We start from the raw sequence: 12,695 nt of genomic DNA, 5'->3' as shown, positions 1-12,695 counted from the left end.
AATGACTGAGCACTGAGAACGTCATGGAAACTTCTGCTCTATTCAGTTACTTAGGCTTCTGTCATCTATGTGGTATCCATCAGCCACCAGCTTACAGGTAGATTTGTGGACAGGTTATTGGCTCTTTGAGTATGCTCAGGGAAGGAGAAGGAACAAGAGTTAAAAAAAAATTTTATGCTGTGTATATGTTATATTCTCTGTATATGTATATAAAATTATTCAGAGGCACTATTCCCAGAGCTCTCAGAAAGTTGATGTTCTTTAAAATAGTAATTTGAGCTGCCAGCAGGAAAATGAAGGTGTACCCAATTGGGGGGATTGTTCAACTGTTTTTAGCCTTTACAAACTGATACTTCTAAAAGCGCACTGCGTGATACCTTGCATAGAAATTACATTGAAAATCAAAATTCATTCTGCTGGTCTGATGGGAGATCTCTACCGCAATGAACTGTACCAGCTGTTTTCCAAGATCCTTGTTTTAATTTGGCTTGTTTAGCTGGTTGTTTGTGAATTCTCTCGCAGGGGTTTACCCGTTGTTCAGATGCAATGCTGCAAATCTGGCAGGAGCTGCTATACGTGTTCACATCGTCCTTTCTTCCACTTCTGCTGCTCTGCCCAGCAGACTTCACTGTGCTGAGGAATACAGCAACAGTGAAGACGAAGGCACAGAGAAAGCCCCTGATCTGAGCCAACAGGTCTCTGAAAATCAGAGTCAGAAACTGGATATCATAAGTTCAGATATCACCAATGGCAAGTCACAAGAAGACGATGTGATATTTCTGGAAAACACAGTTGCTGTCAATATCCTTGTGGAAAGAGCAATGCATCTAAGTTTAAAAGGTAACATCACCACCACCCCCTTTTTTTTTCTTTCTTTTTTCTTTTTTTGTGGGTTTGGTGTTGTTTTCTTTCCTGGGTTCTATTCATAACAGGTACTGCATGGAGCAATTTAAAAACACATCCTCAAACTTACTCCAGCACAGTGAATGGACGTGATGGGTTTTGAACTTGGCTTCATAGTGTTGCAACCCCGAGAGCATTGCATCATTGTATAAGTACAGGGGAAGCAGGAGGTTAAACTATTCAGCTATCTCTATTAATAAAATCCAAAATATAAGTAATATAATGTTCACTGTTACAGATGACAGCTGAATTCTGAAGTTAAGCTTTATCTGAATAACTTAACCCCAAGACACTCATATCTCAAAGACTCTTGCAAATTTGCATTTTTAGTGTATAATCAGTTTTTAAAGCTGGCTTACTTGTGCTATCTGGAGACTGCCAGACACAGCAGTGAGGAAGGGCAATGTAAGGGCAGAGCAGTCTGAGCTCTCCCAAGCTTGACATGCTGCTTCCCGCTCTGTAGAGTGGGAATTACAGTTCGGTGGCTAGTCATTGTGCTGAGGGTCACCAAAGAATTGCTCTTTGCTTTTAAATTTATGCTAAGCGTATTAAAATATTCCTTCCTAGCCGGTGATGTTTGGTTCTTGATGTGCAGCAATGTAACACGCTTGGTGAATTTGCAGGTTTTTGGAGCCTTTTGTTTTTCCCTCAAGTTGCAGTCTGTAAATGAATATCGTTGTTAAAGATGAGTTAAACCCTTTAAAACACATCAGGTGCTCTACCCTTCATCTTGGGCACCTCTAGCACTGCATGACTTGATCACTTTGTGTTTGCTCAGCACTTGGAGTGATCTGATCTTGTTTAGGCCATTGCATGCTACCTAAATACAAATGGGAATAAGGAACTGAGCCAAGGTGAGTTTACTGGAAAAGGCTCCGTTAAGATCAACAGTTTCACAGTCCAGGTGATATGCCAGAAAGGAACACTCAGCATTTTATGGTATGGTAACACCACTGAAAGAATCAAATATAAGCCATGATTTAAGTAATTCTGACACATAGTGAGCCCTACAGATGGCTTTCTATAATGATTTGTAATCTTCTGGAATTCATGGTCTTTGGAAACCTGATGCAACATTGTTTGCTACTGCAAAGTTTTTGATGGGATAAAGGAGGTTTCTTTTGATGGCGTACACTATTTGCAATATTTCCATCTTCAAACAGCTTATCATTTTAGGGGATTTTTAGAAGTAACTAACTGAGAGGCAATTTATACACTGAAACAAATGCTATATAAGCTGGTTTCAAGAAGAATTTTCATTCTTCATGGTAACAATTTAATTACTGTGTTACAAACAAAAAGGCTGGAATATGTTTCCAGTCCAGTATGTTATAGATGATAAGCTTCCTGCATTTTTGGAAGAATTACCTAAGATACACGATTTTCAGAAACTGAGTGAAGATACAAAATGTTTCCCCAAGCCTCTTCATATTTTTCGTGGTCTAAAGTCAATTTTCCTGTTTTCTTTTTCTTCATCTTCCAAATGATATAAAGAAAAGAAATAGCCTAAATTTCGTAATGTTGGAAAGGAATGAAATTAATTCTATAAAAATGCAGAAGTTCAAACCAACAAGTCTTTTCTCTAACTTAGTTCTAACTGTTTTGAACACTGTTTTGAACAATATTAGAACAGAATTTCCCATGCATCTTTTAAGGACTGAAGTCACTTTAATTTGCAGTCGCTAACCTCTTCCTGCCATGTTTTTAATCTTTTCCTGTATGGTTCTTGCATCCCCATGGAATAGATGTCTGTTAATTTTTTTCTATCTGTGGTAGCCATCAGCATACTATGCTGCCAGTCCAGACCACGTCATGCAGGAGGTGCCCTAGGCTTAAAGCTTTTGTGTTTTACCACCCGCTTCCTGAACTGTCAGGTCACACACCTCAATTCCTTCTCTCACCTCATCTTTCAAACACTGCTTTTGTAAAGAAGAAAGAAACTAATATTTCTAAGTGTAATTTCTTTGCAAAGTTCAGGCATTGGGAGTTGCTAGGCTAAATCAGGCTCTGTAAGACTCCTTTGATGATGACTGAGCTTTCCTATTAGAGCCAACAATTCTTTCTATAATAGGCTTTCTTTTTCTAGAAGAAAAGGAAGCTAACATTTGAGAAATGCTGGTTTTGCCTTTGACTACAAAGATTGATCTTTACATGCAGGATATGGTGAGCTAGTCTGGACAGGTCTTGCTTGTTTCTCTAAGCTGAGCTCACATTGCCCATGTCTGTGTTTGAATTGTCACATCTACAGTCTTACCAAACTGCAAAGAGTTTTTTGTGGCATGTTTTAACTGAAGTCATTGTAGATATGGTTAAAATAAACAAACCTCATTCTCAAGCAAATCCTCAAGGTCAAGGCATAAATGAGCTCAGTAAGCTACTATAAATCAGTCGTATTTGATCATATTTTCACAGAGAATCAGACTTCAGGAGAAAAGAGAATTATTTTTCATTAAATCAGATTTGTACTCATTAGTTTTGATCATTCTGGCCAGCAAGGTCTTGGAAAAGTCCAAAGCCACATACTGAATCCTTGGAAAGCAGAAAGGAGGAAGCAGTCTGTAATAACCGAGTGATAGTTGGTTGCAAAGTCTGACCTTGTTTCCCCTTGGCTAAATCCATTTCTCCTAGCTACAAATTCACCATCTGAACAGCTCCATAAGCAATAAAGTGCTACTACAGCTTTACAAGCCATGATACACTGCAGCAAATTAATCTCACTGATGTGACCATGACTAAAAGGGTCCAAGCCTGGAGGAAGGGTCACATAGAGAAGGGAGGAGGCCCTAAGCATCTCTCCTCCTTTTTGGGCTATAATTCAGTGCAAGTGATTGTATAATTTCTACAGCTTTCATTCAACAATCCCTAATCTGTAATATCCAGCAGCATCTGGGGAACATCTAGCTCCACCCCTTAATTTGACCTTGCATTCCTCTGATGATAAACTATCTGCCTCTGAGTGCAAACATGCCCAATTAAGTCAGACTAGTTAATTCGTTATCTGTTTTCTTACAAACCTTTTCCCAGGTTATTTCAGGATGAATGAGGGATTAAATGCTTATGGTTCTAGCCCTATGGAAACGATGTTTACATAAGGAGTTTTGTAAAGCTTTCACTGGTGTATTGTAGAGTGAATGCCATCCTAGTTGCTTAGCTTGGCAATCACAAAGGTCTAGTTTGTGCATAAATTAAAAATGGTATTTCCTGAAGCTACTTAAAAACAATTTTAGCAAAGCCTACCTGCTGCGCCATGTATAGCTCCCTGGACTAGGACATGAAGGCAATTGATTCCTGACACCCCCCCCCCCCCCCCACCTCTGATAAAAACTTTGATGTTTTGGTCAAAATGTTAAGGCCTCATCTACAGTAGACTTTCTTCTCTCAAATTTCCTGATGGTGTCAGAGCAGGGCTAGTGGGAGCACATGTGCACTTCAAGTAGTAATGGTGACCGGTATTTTATTTTCTGTGTGCTCTATCCCTGCTCAAAGCGCGTACCATGGGAGAATACAGGGGGCTGTGACAATTGATCTGTAACACAAACTCCCACTTCTGCATGGGTATGAAGGGTGGTGGGAAAAGTTGGGAGGGAAGCCAGCAAGAACTTGAAGTAAAATTTTATATACTGCTTTTTCCTCTGTATTTAAATCTTCATAACAGATGCGAGTGGTGCTTGTTTCTACTTTGCGGGAATGTTGAATTTCTCTTAACTATTTCGGTCTTTTTGAGAAGAACTAAGAGAGGCTATAAGAAAGTTTATTAATCCTTGGGTATCATTAACACCAGGTGTACGTTTTCTTATTCACACAAGCGAGCTTCCTCTCAGCAGTCCAGCTCTTAAGTCTAACTGCCTTTTGTAATGCTGAATATTTTCTGTGTTTGCAGCTAGGATTGCCAAACTGTGGCCCAGCATGGAGGGTAGATCAAGCACTGGAATAGGGACCTGGGGACCCGGGGTTATTCCTAGCTTTGCCTCTGACTTCTCAGATGATCTCAGGCAAATGTTTTTCCTGTTTCTCCCTTGAATATTCTGGTTTCTGCTCTGTAAAAGGTTCATGTAATATTTGCTCCCATTGTAAATATTTGTGTTTTCAGCTCCACCAATGGAAAGGAGTATTTCCTAGGTGGTGGATTTCTTTGTTAATTATCTGGTTTTAATTGCTGAACTGCTTTTAGATTTGCTTTTTAAAATTATTAATAACAAGTCTGTATTTAATTCTGTATAATTTTAGGGAGTCCTTTGACAGAACGTGAAGTAACAGCACCCAGTAGCTGTGTATCATTTGCTGTTGCTGGTGCAGATGCTCCAATAACCACTTCAGTAATAGAAAATACAGACTCACCAGTCTGGGACTTTCAGCAACAAGCAAGGTAAGTGATGTGGGCTCGCACAGACACACTTTGCGTCTGACAGCCAGGCTAGGTATGAAAAGGACATATCCAGTTGGGAGGGGGTGCTTTTCTACTTACCAGGCCTGTAGTCTCAGCTAAAAATGCTTGTTTCCATGTTTTACAATTACCAAGTGCTGCTAATATTGGGTGAAAAGTTGTTTGAGAAGGCTTGATCTTAAAGCTTATGTGAGGAAGGGCAGTTTGACATGCACAGAACCTTGGGTGCATTGTATTTTGGCTTAAGACCTCGGGTGAGTCAGTCTGTTTCCACTCATTTGTAGTTTCCCTGTCTGGAGGAAGGGGCTGCTAATTGCTAAAGGACTCTTGGCAAGGTTAAGTAAGACTTGATCCAATTTTTTGGCTTTTTCTGTATGTTTTACTAGTTTCATACTTAGAAATTATGCCCTGGTTCAGGACCAGAGCTCTTAAGTTTGGATTCACCTACTGAAAAGTTAGGTTTCTGACTCCAGAGCTGTTCAGCCTTGGCTTCCTCTGCAGTCACTGGAGAGACACAGGCCCCTCCAGACAGTGAGTCACTTGATCTGTGTTAGAGACCTAGCTTAGGACAAAATTCCCTAAGGATGCCTATTTCTCTCCAGTGACTGCCAAAATAGTGTAGGGAACATAGCTTGGACTTAGATATCTGAACCTAAATTAGAGCAGATGAATTGACCACTCCAAGGAACCTCAGCAGATCAAGTTGTACATGGTAATATTCAGAAATAAATCTGTGTTTGCAATCTTATTGCTTCCCCAGTGTTTCTATACCAGATTTAAAATTAATTCCAAAGCAGTAGCCAAAGGCGTTTTCTAAACTAGGTGGAACAAGTCTGTTACAGGCAACAAGAAAGCATACTGAATTTATTCTGACAATCACAAATATATACCAGTGCCTCCACAGGACTGGTCTTTTCTGCCATACTGCTGAGTTGGGTTTTTTGCTTTAGGGAATTTGTAATATGAAGATTAAGCCATTGAAAGGCTCTGATAGCTGAAGTTTAAAAGTTTTGTTTCAGAGGCTGCTTATGCTCAGAGTCATATCTGAATTGCTTCAAGCAACTTAAAAGCTGTTGTACATTTGACACCTCAATTTTCAGGTTGTTTTTTTTCCAGAAATCAACTTCAAACATTATAGCTTTCAACCATAAAACCCAGTGCTTTGCTGTCACTGTGTTATTGAGTCATGAGATAAATTGTATTTCCATTTCTTCATGGTTTTATTGTCCTGTCTTTTAAATTTACAAGAAGAATGAGGAGAGGGAAATACTTCCTGAATAAGCAAAAGCCCAAACCGTGTGAAGATAGTTATGCTTTTGAGGGCTCAATGATTTGGATTTTGGTGTGTTTTGCCCCTACCCCATCAGTCCAGAAAGAAGCTGATTTGTCTGGATAGATACAATGGCATTGAAACTTCAGAGGCATTTTACTGTACTTGTTCTTTTCCCTACTTTGTATAAAATGTTATGATTTTTGTTCCCAACAGATTATCCAAAGAGCTTCTGCTGGATCCACAGCAAACCTTGGTCTTCAAAGTGTGGCATAAAGCAGGTAAAGTTTGTAGTGCAGTATTGAGAGGAGTGTCTTTTCTGCATTCCTTGCAGACTTGTATTTAATACAAGTAAAGTAAATTCTATTATGTAAATTGGAGAGTAGAATTGTAATAACATTTTTTACCTTGCACTAGAAGAATGCTAGAGATAATACCCACTGATTTCCTGCCTCTTGGCATCCTCCTTTTCCCCATTAATCATCTGGCAAGGTTTGGTTCATTTGTATTCTTTCTGGTTTTAATTGGACAGTATTTTAGAGGTTGGCTTTTCCTAGCGAAGGAAATTCTTCACTGTGTCTTTCATATGCTGTTTGTTGCCTCTGCAGTTGGTTGAAGTGTGGCCAGCCAATTGTAATCAAATACTTTTATAGTGGCATGGATATATTTTAACAATTGCTCCTGTATCTGGTCTCAGCATTCACTGGGGGAGTTGAAGGCCTTGGGTTTCAAACCTAACAACATAAAAGCTCTTTGCAAGCATATTTACTGAACCTGCTGTTTATTATTAAATGATAAAAGATGCTGCTAATAGTTCAAACTGGTGTTTGCTTGTTTTGTTGCTAGCCCAGATCCTCCAATATTTAATTGGTACCAAGCAAGCGCAAAAATCCATGTTTGTTGTTGGGAAGACAGCCCTACTTCTTCAATTCAAACTGCTAGGACATGATCTTTACTGGGGTTTTCTCCTTCTTTTTACATATTAAAGTTCAGCTGTCTGATTTTTGCTTCAAAAATAAACTTGCTTTGTAACTCAGCCTTTCGTCTGTATTATAGAGAGTACTGTGTGTACACAGTGATTCTCCTGGCAATCCCTCTCCCTGTTCTGGTCTTTCATTATCTCTGCAGGGACATTTTTAGCTGAATGTAACTGCTAAAGTAATCCAAATAATATCCTCTTCTTGGATAGGATTGTTTGTTCTGTACTTCAGATAAATTTGCAAGACAGAAAGTACAAAATGTTGCACAAAAGTGCAACAGTGTAATGACAAGTCAGCACTTTTTGAAAGTTTTGGCAAAGTGAAAAGGGAAGAAACAGGAGTTTCTGAAGTGAGAATGCAATTCCGGAGGCGGAATGCATTTGCTGAGGTTCCCGGGTTGGCCTCCAGGTTTATTTTTTCAAGTCTCTGATTGTCTCTTATTTCCAGCCCATTTTCAAGTTGAGTATCTTTCCCTTTATTACAAGCCTGGTTTAACTAGTTCTGCTGATTAAGTATTGCATGGGGTACGTAACTCTCATGTCGTTTCTTAAACCTGCAGCAAGGCACTCATTCTACTGTGAATTATTACCAATGCAGGTGTTCAGGTTATCAACAGCTGCAGTAGGGACAGCTGGTCTGGCAGATCCTTAGGGAGGAAGCTGGTTTAATTGCTGGAAACAATTTTTCCTGCTTCTCAATCAGGCACCATAGGTCTCTTAGTTTGAAGCATGTTAACAACCAAAATCTAAGTCTCGTTTATGTTGTCTTAAACTCTGTTTTCTTTTTCCTCCACTTTTTTGTTCCACTCTTTAATTGCTCTTTACCCCATGAGAGCTGTCAGCTTTTAAACCATTTTTTCAGTTTTATAAGATGTCTTTCCCTGTAAAGTCTAAGCATATTTCAAGGGCTGTATAACTGGCTGATTTTTAGCATTCCTGAAAATGTTTTGTTTACATGCAGTTGAAATTAATATCTGCTTTTTATTCTTCTTCCCCAGAGACTGAGCGAGTGATAGGATTTGCATCAGTGGACCTTTCTCCTCTTCTTTCTGGCTTCCAGCTCGTGTGCGGGTGGTACAATATTACGGACTTCAGTGGACAGTGCCGAGGGCAGATCAAAGTAGCAATTTCCCCTCTTCAAAACATAAATAATCTCAAAGAAGAAAGGCAGGCAAGAATCCGGACCCAGCCACCAAGTTCTTCAGTACGTGCTTCAGTTTCCTCCCCTGTGCATATCTGATTAGATTGCTAATAATCAGCACTGACTCTGGGGATTTCTGAAGTAGTGAGCAAGCATAGCAAATTCAGAGTACTGTAATGGATCAGTCTGTGTAAATATACCAGAAACACTTAATCCCTTGTTTAAGAATGCTGCTCTGTGTTTCCATGGTAGCTGCAGGCCAACACTCATTACAGCACTCATTCAAACTTAGGTCACGATGATCTCCAGTGGCTTCACTCTGTTGTTGCTTCATGGGTGTCTGAGTTTTTTTATTGTTAGGAGAATATTCTGTGGTTTTGGATGTCTGGGAGCCTGGCATTGTTCTGTTTGCTGGTTTGGGTGGCAGCAGATGCCCCAAAACATACTGTAAATTCAGCCTTTCGTTGGTTAGGAAATATGTAGTTTGGCAGAAATCTGTTTTTCTGGAAGATTTGCCATTTCTTGTGTTGTTTTTTTTTGTTGTTTTTTTTTTTATTCTCTAGACTTTCCAGTTACACTGGGGTGTGATATACACATGTAATGGAGCCCCTATACCCTACTTTTCATCAGTTTACTCTTTGGTAGTGTAGGGGGAATTAACAAATGTTTCTGAAGTAAGAATGTTGTGACATGGTACTTTGGCTCTGCTGAAAAATTCTTTGAAAATTAAAAGCTATTTAGAAAACTTAAGTTTTTGTTTGTTAGCTCAGCAAGATACTACTTTAATTTCTCTGTTTTCTTGCTGTGGAAAACTCATGTGCGGTGTTCCTCTTTATTCCAGGTGAAGGTCAGCTTTCCAACATTTCCTAGTTATGCTACAAGCTTTTCCAAGCAGACATTGAATACCTTGTCAAAAGAAGTCAGTGTTCCTACTCGAGAGCAGTAAGTCCGCTGGCTATCAACCACTTCGATTATTTTCAGGGCTCAGAAATCTACCTATCTAAAGCCTACTGACTCTACTGAAAAATATCAAACCCTGTCAAAGGTCTTTCCCTGTGTTTGGCCTGAAAGATTATACCAAATTCCCTTTACCAGTTAGAGGGTGGCCCAGGAGATAGCGGTCCTGAGGCAGGTTCCTTTCTACAAAACCCAGATCTTCTTCTCACTGATATTTCCCAATTTGTTTCATTTACATTAGGATTTACACTATGCCATTGCTGAAACTGGCAGGTACTTCTTCCAGGCCTTTATAAGAATAAGGGTTGTGTTCGTATTTGGTTTTATTTTTAATAAGGATAATAGGTGCAAGTTAGAATAGAGTATTACTGATACGTCCCCTCTATTTTGCTGTAACTCCTGTCCATGGCCAGTGAATGACAGCTGGTGAAATGTTGTAGTATTGCATGTTCCAGGACTAGGACCGTCAGATATCCTGCAGCAATTCCTGCTTTCTGTCCCTTAAAACAAGCACCAATGTTTATATATTTAACTAGCAACATGTGAGAGAGCATTTTAATTCACGGTTTGTTTATTTAGCGTACACAGGAGATGATACTTTTCCTGTATGTGTCTTTGAAGTTTAGAGGGACCGTGGGCCACCGTTGTGTGGTCTGAGCAGCTGGCTTGGCAGCTCCCAGCAGACATTGCAAATTCCCTATCAGCCACACTTATTAACCAGGGCGGAGAGGGTAGTTGCGGTTTACCTTATTTTAGTCTAAATCTGAAACAGTAAATGCCATTCTTGATGACATTTGAAAGAGCTAGTTTCATCCATTGGTGGCTCTTTAGTGCATTTAAAGATGTTGGACAGTCTTAGTTGGCAGACTTTTCACAATTAGAGATTTCAACCTGTGTTCTGTTGTTAAATGTAGGCCTGTTTCTAGCAGAATTAATCGCCCTGGAACACACACACCTCGTCACGAAGAGCATATGCAGAATGTGCGCAGATTTCACGAATCACTGCAGCAAGCAGAAGGCAACGCACACCGGGCGGCAAAGATGGACTCATTATCGCTGTCATCGCGTGCTTCTCTTCTAACTGCTCTCAGGTAAAGCAGAGATATAGCCAACAAGGTAATTCAAAGCCTTAGGTTTGCAAAGCAGAGCTTGAAAGTGAAGAATTCTTGCATCCAATTCTAAAGGAAGTAAAAATGAAAACATATAGTAATTGTATATTAATGATTAAGAGGTATCAGTGAGATAGTGTCATTTACAGCAGAATGAGATGAGATTGGAAAAGCAGGGACTAGGCAGGGAACTCTGCATCAGGGCTGAGGTGCTCTAGTGATGCTGTGAGTTTCTGAAGTGAAACAGCAGCAGCAGTGTTTTCAAATCTGGTTAGAATGCTTTGCTTTGTCCATCTTTGTACATCGGTAACACAACACACACTATTTATTAAGCCAATAGTCCTCTGTGTTGGTTCTCACAGACTCAAGAGCAAGCCTGTAAGCATTTTCGTGATGCATGGAGCAGGATTTCCTTTCCCAACAGGATGCTTTTCTCCTTACTGGAAGCACTTTTCTCTTGACTAGACTCTAGGTTTAAATCAGGTATAAATTTTAGAAGAATAATATTTATTATCCGTAGGAATATAGGACTGAAAGAGACTTTCTGAGTTATTCCATCCCTTCCCGTGCTACCACAAGCAATATATCATAAAATCCTTAGATCTTAAGCAGGTAGAAATCCTTAGATTTTTATCAAGCTCAGTCATAAAGGCAATTAATATCCTTGCCTTTATGACTTCTGTTGGAAGGCCATCTCAAATCCAACCTTCTTTGATTAAGTAAGTTTAAAACTAGCTCTTTTTTTTTAACTTCCAGCCTAAATTTATTCATAGCTGATTCAGCATTTATTCTTTAGTAAGTGTTGTCCTTTTACTTAGACAGAGCAACATGAACACTTACCTACTGATCTATTTTTCAATACTAAACCTTAATCTTGTATTTGCATGTTTACACACTGTTGTCTGGAACAATAGACAGAACCAATAGAACCAATCTGCTGCAGGCTTTTTTTTCTCTTACCAAATTTCTTACCACTGCTTACAGAAAAAACTTGAGTGAGCTGGATGAGGTTCAAAGATACTTCAGTCAGAAGCTGACCAGGTCTTTTCCTGACTTCAGTTATGGTAACGCATCCAAACCAAGTCGTGAGGAGCGGGAGAGTGATCATCGGGGCTCGATGGGCAGAGAAGAGGATCCCAATGGATGCCATCTTTTGGAAAAATCTAGTCAATTGGTGTGTCAGGTCAGCAGCCTAATCAATGGTAAGTTGTCACTTGGTTTGGATTTTTTTGTCAGAAGCTGCCTTAAAGTATCTTGAAATTTCTTGCGTAATCGGGACCAGTTCCTGGTGTCGGTAATCAGCATGTGTTGGTCTGTTGGGAGAATGCTTCAGAGAGACTTTCAAACTCCTGTCAGTAATGGTAGTGTTGAACTGAAACATTCAGAAGGAAGATTAGGTGGGAGTTAGGGCCCTCTCTAGATAGCCTAAATTCTCCTTAAATTCCAATGTCTGTTCAGCAGAAGAAGGGAGGTCTTGCAGAAGAGCAATCCACAGAAGGGTACAGAGCTGAGTCTGTGGTTCTTTGCTAATAGGAACTGGCATATCTCTGTTTTCAGGTGAAATTTATGCCCTATGATGAATAGCTAAAATAAGGCTTTTTTAGGATATGTAAGACAAAGCTCTTAGTGAGCAGCTTCTTTTCTGTTTATCACCTTCAATACATTTCCTCTTTTAGAGGCATCAGCACAATTATTTTTCCCTATCGTTAGTGCTGTTGGACACAGAATGACATCCTTAATAAGGATGGAGTATGACACAACAGGGAAGGTAAACCATATCTCTTTGTACACCTTGTTTTCAGATGTACGTTTTTTCACTCTGCCTGGCATTTCTAACAGCTCTGTTGTAACCGCTCTTCATCTCAGCACTAGACCGCTCACTGGCTGCAGTTAATTTAATGTTAGCTTAACTGTTCATGCCACTCTGATCTCATACCAAAGGTGCTGTGAGT

The 12,695-nt window shown here is 39.7% G+C and overlaps 1 protein-coding gene across 3 annotated transcripts in view; it reads left to right on the top strand.

Annotated features, from left to right (window-relative positions):
- Positions 1 to 12,695, top strand: part of C2CD3 (C2 domain containing 3 centriole elongation regulator) — a 50,833-nt gene that overhangs the window by 26,606 nt on the left and 11,532 nt on the right. For 2 of the 3 annotated variants that reach the window (XM_069808674.1, XM_069808675.1), the window contains exons 24-30: positions 523 to 840; positions 5,131 to 5,269; positions 6,774 to 6,838; positions 8,535 to 8,740; positions 9,519 to 9,619; positions 10,549 to 10,725; positions 11,728 to 11,945. In XM_069808674.1, the coding sequence (XP_069664775.1) occupies positions 523 to 840; positions 5,131 to 5,269; positions 6,774 to 6,838; positions 8,535 to 8,740; positions 9,519 to 9,619; positions 10,549 to 10,725; positions 11,728 to 11,945 (1,224 nt within the window). The remainder of the gene's footprint in view (positions 1 to 522; positions 841 to 5,130; positions 5,270 to 6,773; positions 6,839 to 8,534; positions 8,741 to 9,518; positions 9,620 to 10,548; positions 10,726 to 11,727; positions 11,946 to 12,695) is intronic. The other variant, XM_069808676.1, reaches the window with a different exon arrangement.

Source organism: Haliaeetus albicilla, chromosome 20 (genome assembly GCF_947461875.1).
Source record: "Haliaeetus albicilla chromosome 20, bHalAlb1.1, whole genome shotgun sequence".
Classification (NCBI taxonomy): Eukaryota; Metazoa; Chordata; class Aves; order Accipitriformes; family Accipitridae; genus Haliaeetus; species Haliaeetus albicilla.
This window is presented reverse-complemented; position numbering and strand designations above follow the sequence as displayed.